Source organism: Malaya genurostris, chromosome 2 (genome assembly GCF_030247185.1).
Source record: "Malaya genurostris strain Urasoe2022 chromosome 2, Malgen_1.1, whole genome shotgun sequence".
In the NCBI taxonomy this organism is placed as follows: Eukaryota; Metazoa; Arthropoda; class Insecta; order Diptera; family Culicidae; genus Malaya; species Malaya genurostris.
In genome coordinates, this window is record NC_080571.1 from 197,106,820 (window position 1) to 197,122,741 (window position 15,922).

Here is a 15,922-nt window from a genome sequence, read left to right on the forward strand (position 1 = left end):
ACTCTAAAACTCGAAACAGACATAGTAGCAACGTACATCGAACATGGTCTACATCCTGGCCGTCACCCGACCGATACCTTACATCCAAACATCTTCTCTGTCCATCAAACACTAGTCCTCTCGCTTTATACCTATTTCTCCGATCAAGCATTGAGTAGGAGAGTGTATTTATAATCGCTTGTCACCTTCTTTAATGGTGCCAGTGCCGAAAAAGTCCCTGGTACAGCAAGTTCAGGCCAAAACAAGAGCGCGAAAACTGTATAACCGGATTCTACAGAATAAAGACGGATGCATCCTGATCGACGACGAAACCTACACCAAGGAAGACTCTCGAGCGCTGGCCGGACCGCAATATTACACGAAATCGGTGTACCAGGACCTGGACGACGCTGACACCACGGTGGCGATGGAAAAGTTTGGGCAGAAGGTGTTGGTCTGGTAAGCAATTTGTACCTGTGGTCCACGGTCGTCGATTTTCTACACGAAGGGCACAATTAACGCCAAGGTGTACGAGGAAGAATGTTTGAAGAAGAGAATACTGCCACTGTACAGAAAGCATAAGGCTCCTCCTCTCTTCTGGTCGTATTTGGCTTCAGCCCACTACGCCAACTCCGTTCTACAGTGGTTGTCAAAAAATAATGTACAATTCGTGGAAAAGGACATCAACCCACCGAACTGCCCGGATCTTCGGCCAATTGAAAATTATTGGGCAATTGTCAAGCGGCACTTTCGGAAGGAAGGTACAGTGTCCCAAAACATGCAGGAGTTGAAAAAAACTGGACAGCTGCCACCAGGAAAGTCACAGAAGTAACTGTGCAGAATTTAATGAAGAATGTCAAGTCCAAAGTGCAAGTGTCTACAATATATCGAAAAATGATGTCAAAATATGTTTTTTTCACTTTTTTTATTCAATAATCAATGTTGCTAACTACTTTTCGATACACTCCTTATAGCGACTTTGTTTTAAAGGGTGATTTTTTAAGAGCTTGAGAACTTTTTTAAACAATAAAACGCATAAAATTTGCAAAATCTCATCGGTTCTTTATTTTAAACGTTAGATTGGTACATGACATTTACTTTTTGAAGATAATTTCATTTAAATGTTGACCGCGGCTGCGTCTTAGGTGGTCCATTCGGAAAGTCCAATTTTGGGCAACTTTTTCGAGCATTTCGGTCGGAATAGCCCGAATTTCTTCGGAAATGTTGTCTTCCAAAGCTGGAATAGTTACTGGCTTATTTCTGTAGACTTTAGACTTGACGTAGCCCCACAAAAAAAAGTCTAAAGGCGTCAAATCGCATGATCTTGGTGGCCAACTTACCGGTCCATTTCTTGAGATGAATTGTTCTCCGAAGTTTTCCCTCAAAATGGCCATAGAATCGCGAGCTGTGTGGCATGTAGCGCCATCTTGTTGAAACCACATGTCAACCAAGTTCAGTTCTTCCATTTTTGGCAACAAAAAGTTTGTTAGCATCGAACGATAGCGATCGCCATTCACTGTAACGTTGCGTCCAACAGCATCTTTGAAAAAATACGGTCCAATGATTCCACCAGCGTACAAACCACACCAAACAGTGCATTTTTCGGGATGCATGGGCAGTTCTTGAACGGCTTCTGGTTGCTCTTCACTCCAAATGCGGCAATTTTGCTTATTTACGTAGCCATTCAACCAGAAATGAGCCTCATCGCTGAACAAAATTTGTCGATAAAAAAGCGGATTTTCTGCCAACTTTTCTAGGGCCCATTCACTGAAAATTCGACGTTGTGGCAGATGAAATTATCTTCAAAAAGTAAATGTCATGTACCAATCTAACGTTTAAAATAAAGAACCGATGAGATTTTGCAAATTTTATGCGTTTTATTGTTTAAAAAAGTTCTCAAGCTCTTAAAAAATCACCCTTTACTTCCAGCTCGTTGATACTGACGATGAGGTTCATGCGCTATTTATATTGAACCTAAAACGCTATTATCCATGAATTTGATTTATAGAAGTAACAGGAGCGCAGGATTTGGTATGTCTCGAACACACAGCAAGCGCAACATTTGAATTGCGCGTTTGAAATGCCATAGCAAATCGTGCGCTTATGTTATTTCTGTGTATGATATTAAAGCTAAATACATTAATATTTAGCAGCTGCATAACATGCTTTGTCATTGGACATATTTTTTTATCAAAATTATTGTTGTCAATCAATATGTATGTTAATATTAATTACTGTTTTGATTTATGATAATAAATTTCAAATACATCACAAAACATGGAATTCCGATGCGACCGATCAAATAAACTCATTAAAATTCTTTCATTCTTTCTGCCATACTTCTCGTAAAGTGGCTATGATTTTTCTCAATCGCTTAAGGGGCGGGTATGGTCTAACACTTTTGAAAAATCATTTATTATTTCCTTTCAATTTTCTGATAGTAAAACATTTCACGAATATTCTGTGAAATTTTCAAACCAATCCTGGATTCCCAACCCAGAACATAGCCTCAGAAAGTTTTTCTAGCCCAAAAAGGTGAAATATGTGTTGGTTTAGGTTAATACCATTCATATGTGTATGTTTTGTTGTAGATAATTTATCTGTTATCTGTGATTATTACCTTTTAAATTATATTTAGCATTACAGAATGAAAATTTGGAATGTTGGAACTTCTACTATTACTCCAAAAATAAGCTTCTAGCCAAATATTTATGAAATTTGGAACAAATTACTCAAACATGCGCTGAACTATAGTGCTTTGATGTAGGATTTTCCTGTAAAGCTTTTAATGTGAGCTAAAATTGGGTTAGAAAGCAAGAAAGATTTTTTTTTCCGTGACCCAAAAGTTACTTGAAAGCAGTAATTTGTAGAGTTTTACTTATGACGTTGAATATTGACATTTTTATGCAGGATGTTGTTACTATTGATTTTTTAACCAGATCGATTAAATGTAGGAAATTGTTTTGGTTGCCGACGAACAAAGTTTGCTGCTATATAATTCACATTTACGTGGGATGATCAACACCCACTGATTACTCGTATAACCATATTTGTAGATCGCGAAACCTCTAAAAGCCGGTTTCTGAAAGTTTTAAGTGACGCATACATAGCGAAGCACTACACTAGCTGAATCACCTTTTGGATAAAACTGCCGTTTTAGGTGACAAAATTGTGTTTTCATGATTATAAGCCGAGTGTTGTTATGATTATAAGCCGAGCCTACGTATGGATGAGCCGTTTTCTTACGCCAACATCTATTTTTAGTTCAAGCTCGCCCGAATCTAACAGGAGGTGCCCTATGTCCTATGGGTGTGTATTGATGAAATGTAGTTGAAACTTGTTGCAGTAACTTTTCACTTCTCTGCGAAACTAACAGCACTTCGTCTCATAAAGCTTAGCTAAGTGCTCATTGCGATCATTTAAATGTTTACCGACGACGTCGATAGGGAGTACACGCGAGATTTAATGATGAACACATCTAGAGTTTTAATTCATCCGAGAGAGATGAGAACAAACACTATGTCGCTCATTTAAAACGCACTGGTCCAGCACAGCCACTGTTCGTTCCGTATAAGCTAACAGCAGAATCAGACAGTTTAGTTAAGTTAGTGTCACCGGTTATGCCAGTCGTATGCATGTTTGCGCTGGCGCTGGGTCAATCACTTCGGTTACATGCCGCTGCTACTCACTAGTTTAGCTGGGGCGGTTGATATATCTGGACGTAGGTGTACGATACCCACTCGTTTGGATGCAATCTCTCTCAGTTCTCTCAACGTCGATTGAAAAGACCTTCGCGGGACACTCGTCGTTTGCGACGATATTTAATTGAAAGAATTTTGAAAACCCCGCTTAGTTACGTCGAAATCGTGAAACAGTGAACAAGTGATCTCTCTCCGGAACTGCCCTGATAAATCGCGCAGCTAGTAGTGCACTGAATAGAAGAAAAAAAGGTTTACCTTACAAGCGGATTACCTCATCGCGGTTCAAGCAAACGTGGGTGGAAAGGTTGCAAGAAGTGGAAGTAGCAAATCTAGTATATCTATAATGCATGAAGTGGCTTCCATATAGCACGAAATAGTATGTGATAACTAATAGTTCATATTAAAGTGATCAATTGAAGAATATTATTTGTGATCGTATTGAATATATTAGCACAAGTTTTTTGAAGATGGGTTTAAACAAACGAGACAAGCAAGCCAAGTTAAAAAGTCAAAGTTTAATTGACGCGGAGAAGTCATCAACGAATATTTCAAATGTGACAATGGCATCCGATATTCTACAGCAGAGCTCATCACTGCATACTGAAAGTACCACAAGTAAAATGCATTCGTCTGCTACCTCTAGTTCCTCCAGTAAATCTACAGTGGAAACAATAGTAGAGGGTAGTCAGGCCAATTCTCTGAAGTTCAAGGAAAAATCAAGCAGTGTTGACAAAACGGAGAAAAAGAGTGAACAATTAAGTGAAGCTAAACACACCGCTCAAATCGACTCGAAGCAGATTGATAATATAATTCAGGAAATTAAATACATTGCCAGTGACACGGTTGACTCAACAAAACGAATTTCAACCGTCCAACAACATAGTGACAGTGCCAAGAGTGACAAAGAACTTCGCGCGGCCTTGACCAATTTCGATGAAGTAGCTAAAGCAGCGATATCGGACATACAAGATTCCATAAAAAGTAAAACCAGTGAGACCGTTTCGTATGGTTCAAGTGTCGAAAAGAATATAAAAAGTAGCCAGTCGGAACGTGACAATGTCACAAGTTCCTCCGCTGCAAGCAGCAGTGCTATCGAGCAGTTGTCGAAAACGAATATACTAAGTAGTGAAACAAATAAAAGTGAATTGAGTTCTTCGTATGCCCATCATTCCAGCCATCAGTCATATAAGACATCTTCCCAATCGTCGAAGACTTCTACATTCCATGCCGATAATTCCGATGCCAATATGTTAAAGTTAAATGTGCAATCTAAAGATTCGGCATTAACACATGAACGTCGCTTACAGAATTTAAATGATTCTGTAGTCCAGTTAACTGCGATACACCCTAATAGTTCCGAGAAGGGTAATTTCTCCGACCGTCAGAGTTACTCTATTTCAGAGAAAGTAGCTCCGACAACCGAAGTAACTTATGACTCGATGGGAAATAAAATAACTAGTACGAAATCGTCCGACAAATCTGCACGAGGATTCATCTCGTCATCTTTCCATTCTAACGGTGGTGAAGTGATGAGCTCATCCATGGAGCAAATTGACCGTAGTAGCAATCTTCGAGACAAAAGCTCATCTTCGTACGTATCGTCTTCGGTTGAACAGAAAAGTTCTTCGACCAATGAAAGTAAGACAGCAACAAAAAGTGCCATAATCGATTCCACAACACTGGAGAACTTGAAGTTACAAGAATCGAAGTCACAAGCAAACATGTTGTCCAAGAATGCCTCTGCACATACTATAGCAAGTCTTTCGTCGGCACATGACTCACTGACTAACACAATTCAAAGTACTGAACTGGTCACCGAATCCAGCCAAGATGTAGTTTCTAGGAATCAACACGAAGAAAGTATGAAAATATATGAAAGCTCATCGCACTTTTCACAAGTAGATGAAAGTGAAAAATCGCGTAAAAAAGTTACCGATTATTATGAACAACGAGAATCTAACGCATCTATATTGAAACGTAAGATCTACGACGAAAAGGTGAAACGACTCAATCTGATCGATGAAAAAGTCGTTCCCAAGGATGTGGTTATACAGGGCATTGAGGATGACGTAACGAATGTCACGAAAACATCTTTCGAGGCAAAACTGTTTAATCCGAAATCGAAACGTTGGGAACTGGTTGATCAGAAAACAATACTGGAAAGAGATGTAACCGTTTCTATTCCGGAAGAAATCGTTCACGAGTTAGAAGTGGAACGTCCCGAATTAACAAACATTACAACGACGATCCAGCTAACAAAGGTAAGTCAATGCGGTAACAATTACTAGTCAAACGACGGTTTTCAATTTATTCTATTGAATATATAGGTATATGACGCAAAAACTAAACAGTGGAAAACAGTAGATCAGAAAAAGCACACAGATGTGTTAGAAAAAATCAACTATCTCGAGGAGAGTAGCGGACGGACAGCATTAGACGAATCAGAAAGAGTGAAAAAATATAAGTCTGTTGATACAGTTGTAAGTATACTGTGCTTTCAATCAACGACATTGAAAAATATGATATTATAATTTCAATACAGGACAAAGTCATTGTTAAAGATATAAGCGATCAAAAAAGTTTGACCAAAGTTAGAAATCTAAAAGATGCAACAATTAACGAACAGTGCATCTGTGAGATCTGTACCTGTGGGTAAGTTGAGATCACTATTATTTAAAATTTCCTCCCTGTCAGACTACGCGTTAGTGTTCTATATTCACTTGATATCCACTCTCATAAAACGCAGCAGTAAAAATTTCATTTCCAGTTGATTCTTTCCATAGATGGTCAATTGAGATCGCGCTCTGTAAGTTCACATACGTTCGTCGCCGTTAAAATGTATATAATGGAATGACATCACCTTTAATGTGTCGTCATCAGTCCGGTTCTCTCAGTTCGTTTTGTTCGTTTATTTTACTCGACTGCTGGAGTTTGTTGATTCATTTAAACATTTCGAAATTGATAGATATGTGGATTTGAGCGGATATCGTTTTTAATTTTGTCAGACACTTGTGTTTTACTCGCGAAATTTATGATATTTTAATTTCCCCTATCAATAAAATATCTATCAATGCATTACATTAATAAGAAACATTTTTCAGTCGTCACAATTGCTTCAACTGTGGTAGCGGAACAGAGCAAAAAGTTAGTACATCTGCAAAATTTGCTACTGTGAGCAACACTAATAATTTTTATCATCAAGGTATGTTATAACGTCCATTATTGTGGATATAATTGTTTCAATAATTGAAAAATTTTCGCAGAATCTTCAGAGTTGAATGAGCAGAGCACCTTTGTTCGACGACAAACTTGGACAAAGGAAGATGCTGATGATTATTTGAATCGTGTTGAATCAACTTCCATAGAACGCAGCAATACAGAACAAAATGTCACTAATCGTAGATTAACGTGGACTAAAGAAGATTTTGAAAGTGTAGACATTACTAAGCTTAAAGAAACTACCCAAATTGAAAGGCAAAAACCAATACGATATGATGACAATCTTCGTCCAGAGGGTGATTTCTATCGAGAAGAGAAGCCCAAATACCAACCAACAGAAAGGCCAAAACAAATACGGCCGGAAGACAATCTAAAACCAGAAGGTTTGTTTGAACCGCCTGAAAAACCTAGCTATCAACCAGGAGAGCGGCAAAAACCGATTCGACATGATGACAACTTACGTCCAGAAGGAGATTTTGATCGTCCAGAGAAGACGAAATTTCAACCAGCCGAGCGTCCAAAACAGATTCGTCCCAAAGATAATTTGAAACCGGAAGGTTCATTTGAAACTCCAGAGAAACCAAAATATCAACCGGGTGATAGACAGAAACCGATTCGACATGATGACAACTTACGTCCAGAGGGTGATTTTGATCGTCCAGAGAAGTTGCAATTCCGACCAGCCGAACGGCCAAAACAGATTCGTCCCGAAGATAATTTGAGACCAGAAGGTTCGTTTGAGTCACCAGAAAAACCAAAATATCAACCAGGTGAGAGACAGAAACCGATTCGACATGATGACAATTTACGTCCAGAAGGAGACTTCGATCGTCCAGAGAAGACCCAATTTCGACCTGCCGAGCGTCCAAAGCAGGTTCGCCCTGAGGATAATTTGAGACCAGAAGGATCGTTTGAAACTCCAGAGAAACCGAGATATCAACCAGGTGATAGACAGAAACCGATTCGACATGATGATAATTTACGTCCAGAAGGAGACTTTGACCGTCCAGAGAAGACCCAATTTCGACCTGCCGAGCGTCCAAAGCAGGTTCGCCCTGAGGATAATTTGAGACCAGAAGGATCGTTTGAGTCACCAGAAAAACCAAAATATACACCTGGAGAGAGACAGAAACCTATACGACATGATGACAATTTGCGGCCAGAAGGTGATTTCGAGCGTCCAGAGAAGACTCATTTCCGACCTGCCGAGCGTCCAAAGCAGATTCGTCCCGAAGATAATTTGAAACCGGAAGGTTCATTTGAAACTCCAGAGAAACCAAAATATCATCCTGGTGAGAGACAGAAACCGATTCGACATGATGATAATTTACGTCCAGAAGGAGACTTTGATCGTCCTGAGAAAACCCAATTTCGACCTGCCGAGCGTCCAAAGCAGGTTCGCCCTGAGGATAATTTGAGACCAGAAGGATCGTTTGAAACTCCAGAGAAACCGAAATATCAACCAGGTGATAGACAAAAACCGATTCGACATGATGACAATTTACGTCCAGAAGGAGACTTTGATCGTCCAGAGAAGACCCAATTTCGACCAGCCGAGCGTCCAAAGCAGATTCGCCCCGAAGATAATTTGAGACCGGAAGGTTCATTTGAAACTCCAGAGAAACCAAAATATCATCCCGGCGAGAGACAGAAGCCGATTCGACATGATGACAATTTACGTCCAGAAGGAGATTTTGATCGTCCAGAGAAGACCCAATTTCGACCTGCCGAGCGTCCAAAGCAGGTTCGCCCTGAGGATAATTTGAGACCAGAAGGTTCGTTTGAGTCACCAGAAAAACCAAAATATCAACCAGGTGAGAGACAGAAACCGATTCGACATGATGACAATTTACGTCCAGAAGGAGACTTTGATCGTCCTGAGAAGACCCAATTTCGACCAGCCGAGCGTCCAAAGCAAGTTCGCCCTGAGGATAATTTGCGACCAGAAGGATCGTTTGAAACTCCAGAGAAACCGAAATATCATCCCGGTGAGAGACCGAAGGCGATTCGACATGATGACAATTTACGGCCAGAAGGTGATTTTGAGCGTCCAGAGAAGACCCAATTTCGACCAGCCGAGCGTCCAAAGCAGGTTCGCCCTGAGGATAATTTGAGACCGGAAGGTTCATTTGAAACTCCAGAGAAACCAAAATATCATCCAGGTGAGAGACCGAAGGCGATTCGACATGATGACAATTTACGTCCAGAAGAAGACTTTGATCGTCCTGAGAAGACCCAATTTCGACCAGCCGAGCGTCCAAAGCAGGTTCGCCCTGAGGATAATTTGAGACCAGAAGGATCGTTTGAATCTCCAGAGAAGCCGAAATATCAACCAGGTGATAGACAAAAACCGATTCGACATGATGACAATTTACGTCCAGAAGGAGACTTTGATCGTCCTGAGAAGACCCAATTTCGACCAGCCGAGCGTCCAAAGCAGGTTCGCCCTGTGGATAATTTGAGACCAGAAGGTTCGTTTGATTCACCAGAAAAACCAAAATATCAACCAGGTGAGAGACAGAAACCGATTCGACATGATGACAATTTACGTCCAGAAGGAGACTTTGATCGTCCTGAGAAGACCCAATTTCGACCAGCCGAGCGTCCAAAGCAGGTTCGCCCTGAGGATAATTTGAGACCAGAAGGATCGTTTGAAACTCCAGAGAAACCGAAATATCAACCAGGTGATAGACAGAAACCGATTCGAAATGATGACAATTTACGTCCAGAAGGAGATTTTGATCGTCCAGAGAAGACCCAATTTCGACCGGCCGAGCGTCCAAAGCAGATACGCCCCGAAGATAATTTGAGACCGGAAGGTTCATTTGAAACTCCAGAGAAACCAAAATATTATCCCGGTGAGAGACCGAAGGCGATTCGACATGATGACAATTTACGGCCAGAAGGAGACTTTGACCGTCCAGAGAAGACCCAATTTCGACCAGCCGAGCGTCCAAAGCAGGTTCGCCCTGAGGATAATTTGAGACCGGAAGGTTCATTTGAAACTCCAGAGAAACCAAAATATCATCCAGGTGAGAGACCGAAGGCGATTCGACATGATGATAATTTACGGCCAGAAGGAGACTTTGACCGTCCAGAGAAGACCCAATTTCGGCCAGCCGAGCGTCCAAAGCAGGTTCGCCCTGAGGATAATTTGAGACCAGAAGGATCGTTTGAATCTCCAGTAAAACCAAAATATACACTTGGTGAGAGACAGAAACCTATTCGACATGATGACAATTTACGGCCAGAAGGTGATTTCGAACGCCCGACAAAGGCTGAATTTCAACCAGCCGAGCGTCCAAAGCAGATACGTCCTGAAGATAACTTGAGGCCAGAAGGATCCTTCGAAACTCCCGAGAAACCGAAATACAAACCAGGTGAGAGACAGAAACCAATTCGCCAGGATGACAATCTTCGGCCTGAAGGAGATTTTGAACGTCCTGAGAAAACTGCATTCCGACCAGCCGAGCGTCCGAAGCAAGTGCGCCCAGAGGATAATTTGAGACCAGAAGGTGATTTTCAACGTCCAGAGAAAACGCCGTTCAGATCAACTGAGCGTCCACAACAGTTTCGTCCTGAAGATAATTTGCGAATGGAGGGATCATTTGAGACTCCTGAGAAAACGGGATATCAACCAGGTGAAAAACCAAAACCTATTCGACACGATGATAATTTACGCCCTGAAGGTGATTTCGAACGTCCTGAAAAAACTCAATATCGTCCAACAGAACGACCTAAGCAAATTCGACCGGAGGATAACTTGCGCCCTGAAGGGGATTTCGATCGCCCTCAGCCTATGATAGTTGGCAAAGGTGAGAGATGTCAGATCATTCGTCACGAAGATAATCTATGTTTAGAAGGTGAGTTCGTAAGAACGGAGAAAAGTATTTTCATTGCCGGCGATCGTCCTAAGCCTATCAAACCAGATGATAACTTAAAGCCTGAAGGAGATTTTGAAACTCCAGAACGGCAACAATATCAGCCAGCCGAAAGACCAAAACAAATTCGTCCTCAAGACAATTTGAAGCCGGAAGGAGAATTTGAACGACCACATCATGTTCCTATGGGTGAAATAGTTCGATCACAAATAGTTCGTCATCAAGATAATCTGCATTTGGAAGGCAACTTTGAACGCGTTGAAAAAACAATTTATATTGCCGGAGAAAGACCCAAGCCTATAAAACCGGGAGATAACTTAAAACTGGAAGGAAATTTCACTACTCCAGAAAAAGTGCCATACCAACCTACTCAAATACCTAAACAAATCCGCCCAGAGGATAATCTTAAGCCCGAAGGCAGTTTCACAACCCCAGAAAAACCTGTTTATCAACCCGGTGAACGTCAGAAACCTATTCGTCATGATGATAATCTACATCCTGAAGGCGATTTCGAACGTCCTGAAAAAACTCCATTTAGACCAGCTGAGCGTCCGAAGCAAGTTCGCCCCGAAGACAACTTGAAACCCGAGGGATCTTTCGAGACACCTGAGAAGTTACCATATCAGCCTGCAGAAATACAGAAACCCATTCGTCAAAGTGATAATCTTCGCCCAGAAGGTGAGTTCGATCGGCCGGAAAGAATCCCGTTTCAACCAGCCGAGCGCCCAGAACAAATACGCCCAGAAGATAATTTGAGACCTGAAGGATCGTTTGAAACGCCTGAGAAACCATTGTATCGTTCATCAGAGCGACCAAAACCAGTACGACCTCAAGACAATCTACGTCCGGAAGGCGAATTTGATAGACCCCAGCCGGTTCACATTGGTACATTTGAAAGATCTCAGATTGTACGTCATGAGGATAATTTACATTTAGAAGGGACGTTTGAGCGTAATGAGAAGACGGTGTACATTTCTGGTGAACGCCCAAGACCCATCAAGCCGGATGACAATCTGAAACCAGAAGGCGATTTCGAGCGTCCAGAAAGAATACCGTTCATGCCCGCAGAAAAACCGAGACAAATTCGCCCTGAAGATAATTTGAAGACTGAAGGTAAATTTGAAACTCCTGTAAAAACACAATATCGATCTGTTGAAAGACCAAAACCAGTGCGACCTCAAGATAATCTAAAACCTGAAGGTGAGTTCGAAAGACCTCAGCCAGAAAAAATTGGCAATGTAGAAAGATCCAAAATTGTGAAGCATGAGGATAATTTACATTTAGAGGGTACATTTGAACGGACAGAAAAGTCTGTGTTTGTTTCGGGTGAAAGACCAGTGCCAATTAAACCAAATGATAATTTAAAACCAGAGGGTATATTCGAAACACCAGAGAAACAGCGATATCAACCAGGTGAAAGGCAAAAACCAATTCGTCATGATGACAACCTACGTCCTGAGGGTGATTTTGAACGCCCTGAGAAGTCTCCATTCAGACCGGCAGAGCGTCCCAAGCAGATTCGTCCAGAAGACAACTTGAGAACAGAAGGATCATTCGAGGCACCTATGAAACCAATATATCAACCCAGTGAAAGACAGAAACCGATTCGTCATGACGATAATCTACATCCAGAAGGTGAATTTGAGCGTCCCGAGAGATCTCCTTTCCAAGCAGCTGAGCGTCCGAAACAGATTCGTCCAGTAGATAACTTGAAGCCTGAAGGAACCTTTGAGACTCCTGGTAAGCCATTATATCAACCAGGTGAAAGGCAGAAGCCTATCCGCCATGATGACAACCTACACACAGAAGGTGAATTTTCACGACCTGAAAAACCCGCTTTCAAACCTGCTGAACGACCTAAGCAAATACGTCCTGACGATAATTTAAAACCTGAGGGTAAATTTGAAACTCCCGAGAAACCAAAATATCAAAAAGGAGATAGGCCATCACCGATTCGCCATGATGATAATCTACGACCAGAGGGGCAGTTTGAACGTCCGCAAAAATCGTCATTCACACCTGCTGAGCGCCCGAAGCAAATCCGCCCGGAGGATAATCTACGATCACAGGGAGAAATCAATATTCCAGAAAAGCCAAAGTATCATCCTGGAGAAAGACAAAAACCCATTCGACACGATGATAATCTTCGCCCAGAAGGACAGTTCGAAAGACCTGCAACCACACCCGTTTATCGACCAGCTGAGCGACCGAAACAAGTAAAACCCAAGGATAATCTACTAATTGAAGGAGACTATCAATCTTTGAAAGAATATAAAGATCAGAAGCTTAAAAAGGAGGCTGAGATCAAAGAGCTTCATGAAGGAGGAATTCTTGATGGAAGTGTTCTTGTCACTACGCAAACAGTTACTACCATTCTTAAGGGAGAAAAACCAAGAGCAAGCGGAAGAAAAGTCACGACAACGGAAACAAAAGAAGAAAGCAATCAATCACACACTAGTAAAGAACAACTTCAGCAAATATCATCTTCTTCCCATATTTCCCATGATTCATGCAATATGGAAAAGTTGGCTTCAAGTGCTACTGACTTACGAGATCGACGAATCGTTCACAACGTAACAGGGAAAGATGTGCACGAATCTTCGCATTCAGCAGTCCAAAATACTTCTACAAAAGCAATATCTTCAACACAGAAACAGTCTACTAATACTACTTTGAAGCAAATAGATGATAGTTCAACAACATCGTTCCAAAATCATACCTCAAGCAAAACAGATAAGTCATCATATCGGAACTCTGGCCTAATAATGGATCGTGGTGAAACTACTGAATTAAATGAAAGTGTTAAAATACCTTCATCAACTTCCCATCAACATTTTAGTGAAACCAACGTTGCAAGTGCAAGCAATCGTGTTGTTATCGACGGAAAAGTTGTTACTGATAAAATGGTTAGCCAGAGACAAGGAATAGAAAAAGTAATTGTGGATGGAACAGTTAAAGTAGATAAATCATTTAATGAGAAAATGTCTACTGGTAGTGATGAGCGTTTCGATTTGAATGAAAAAACTACAGCTGTTCAGAACAATCAGTCAACAACGGGCAAATCTCTTACCAATAAAGTACAGACAAGTAACATTACTCATGGATCATCTCAACATGATTCACAAAGAACAGTCGACATGCCTGTCGTGCAGGCCTCGCAGAAGCAGGTGCGAAAATTAATTGGAGGAAAATGGGTAACAAAGACAGTTACCGAAAATATTACTTCTAATCATGAAGTTCAATCTGGAAAAGTAATTAAAGATTCCAATGTAAACCATCAACATTCCATTTCAAACACCGCCGTTGACAATGATCAAACTACTAACAAGTCCTCAACCACTAAAATTTTAGGAGGAAAACTTGTTCATAAACTTCATAACGCAGACACTATGCAAACTACTAAGACTACTAAAATTCATCATCGTAGTAACTCGAATATAATTTTAGGCGATGAAATTACAAAGCAGCAAAGTGCAACAACTAAAATTATCGGGGGGAAATTGGTGCAAACATCGTTGAATGATAGTATCGGCAATACGTCTACCGTAAATGGCAATAGTTCCGTATCAGTAAATAATATAATTCACTCCGAATCTTCAACTGCGAAGCATTCATCCAAAACGAGTAGTAGTTCCACGGCTCACGTTGAATCGGTGCAATCTTCAAATGCTTCAACTCAATCCTCAAATGCACAGTTAACTTCAACAGACAAACAATTCAACCGGAAGAGTACCTTTGCATCAACTGAAAATGTTAACAACGCAATCCTTTGCCGTCAACAGCAAACAAATGTTCAACCCATCGGTAGCAGTATGAGTGTTTCTGGTTCAATTCAACGCAAGAGTATTTCCAATTTGAACGACAATGCAATGTATTCTACGACTAATCGCACCAGTTATAGTTCGTTGCATCGTCGTGAAAAAGAATCTGTCGATGCTAGGATGCAAACGTATCTGAAGACGTTGGAATCGGGACCAATCACATCACGCAGCAAACTACAACCCTGTGCGCCTCCGACACTAACTTCTACAACGAATGTAAGCACCAGCAGCGGTGTTATCGGCCACCATTCTAATATGCAGCAAAATAAAACATTGCGAGATTATCAATCCGCATTGAATGTGACGAAAAGCTCCACCAAAGCGAATGCTTCAAGTATCTCATTCGGGGAAGACAACAAGTTCCACGGTACTAGCTCATATAAAATGCAATATGTTCAGCAAAATGACGGTCGCTGTCCAGCCCATACCATAAACGACAACTTGAAAGTTTCAAAAGTCACTAAACAGCATACTTATTATGTGCGTGATCGAAGATAAGTCACTACAAAATTTTAAAAAAAAGATAGTGACAGTGTGTATTCTACTTCCTTCAAAAAGACTAAGCTCAGTTTCAGAACTATATAATTCAAATGAAATTGTTATAACTTGCTTTTCATGCAGAATAAACAAAGCGAATGTTTCAGTTATTTAAAAAAAACTGTTTTTTTTATTCGAATATGTGATAAGTGCAATTTAGTTCGGAAAATCCGTCTTTATATTTTTAGAGCTAAAAACCGAATAAACATATTGGGTGAAAAAGCCGTAATGCTTTCGTGTGTATCCAAAAACCATAAACTATCTGTATTTGAAATAAATAACTTGACAGATGACAGTTTTTGCCATTAAATTGTTTTCTTGAAAATACTACGCCGAGGGCATTTCCTTAAAAAGTAATGTTATAATCAAGGTCATTATGTACCCAGATTTCACTCAATTGGTGTTGATGGCGTTTTTTCCAACAGATCTTTGGCAGATACTTGCAAATTTTACCTAAAAATTAATAATGTAAAAGATAAAATATATAAATAAAATGTTTTATCTTTTACATTGAGACAGATATGGCGCGAGTAAACTTAAAGAACTACATCAAAACATCGTTCGATCCGGTGAAAAGCACACTCTCGTAGTGAGTTATTCTTCTTGTTTCTCATTATATCTAAAATAAATATAGTCCGAAATATTTTTTATTTTTAGTGAATAGTGAATTGAAATTATAAAATGACCTCGGCATCTTATAGCTAAGCAATGTGCCTGAAAAATTGTATTATTAAACAAAAGAAAAAAACTTTTTTAATCCACCTAGTGGTGTAATTATGTCATT

The 15,922-nt window shown here is 40.5% G+C and overlaps 1 protein-coding gene across 1 annotated transcript; it reads left to right on the forward strand.

Moving 5' to 3' along the window:
- Positions 1–3,612: 3,612 nt before the first annotated feature.
- Positions 3,613–15,370, forward strand: LOC131426901 (titin). Its single transcript, XM_058589660.1, has 5 exons — positions 3,613–5,941; positions 6,008–6,160; positions 6,223–6,332; positions 6,782–6,882; positions 6,944–15,370. Exons 1-5 carry the CDS (start codon positions 4,148–4,150, stop codon positions 15,097–15,099), a joined length of 10,314 nt encoding a protein of 3,437 aa, XP_058445643.1. The 5' UTR covers positions 3,613–4,147; the 3' UTR covers positions 15,100–15,370.
- Positions 15,371–15,922: the final 552 nt, after the last annotated feature.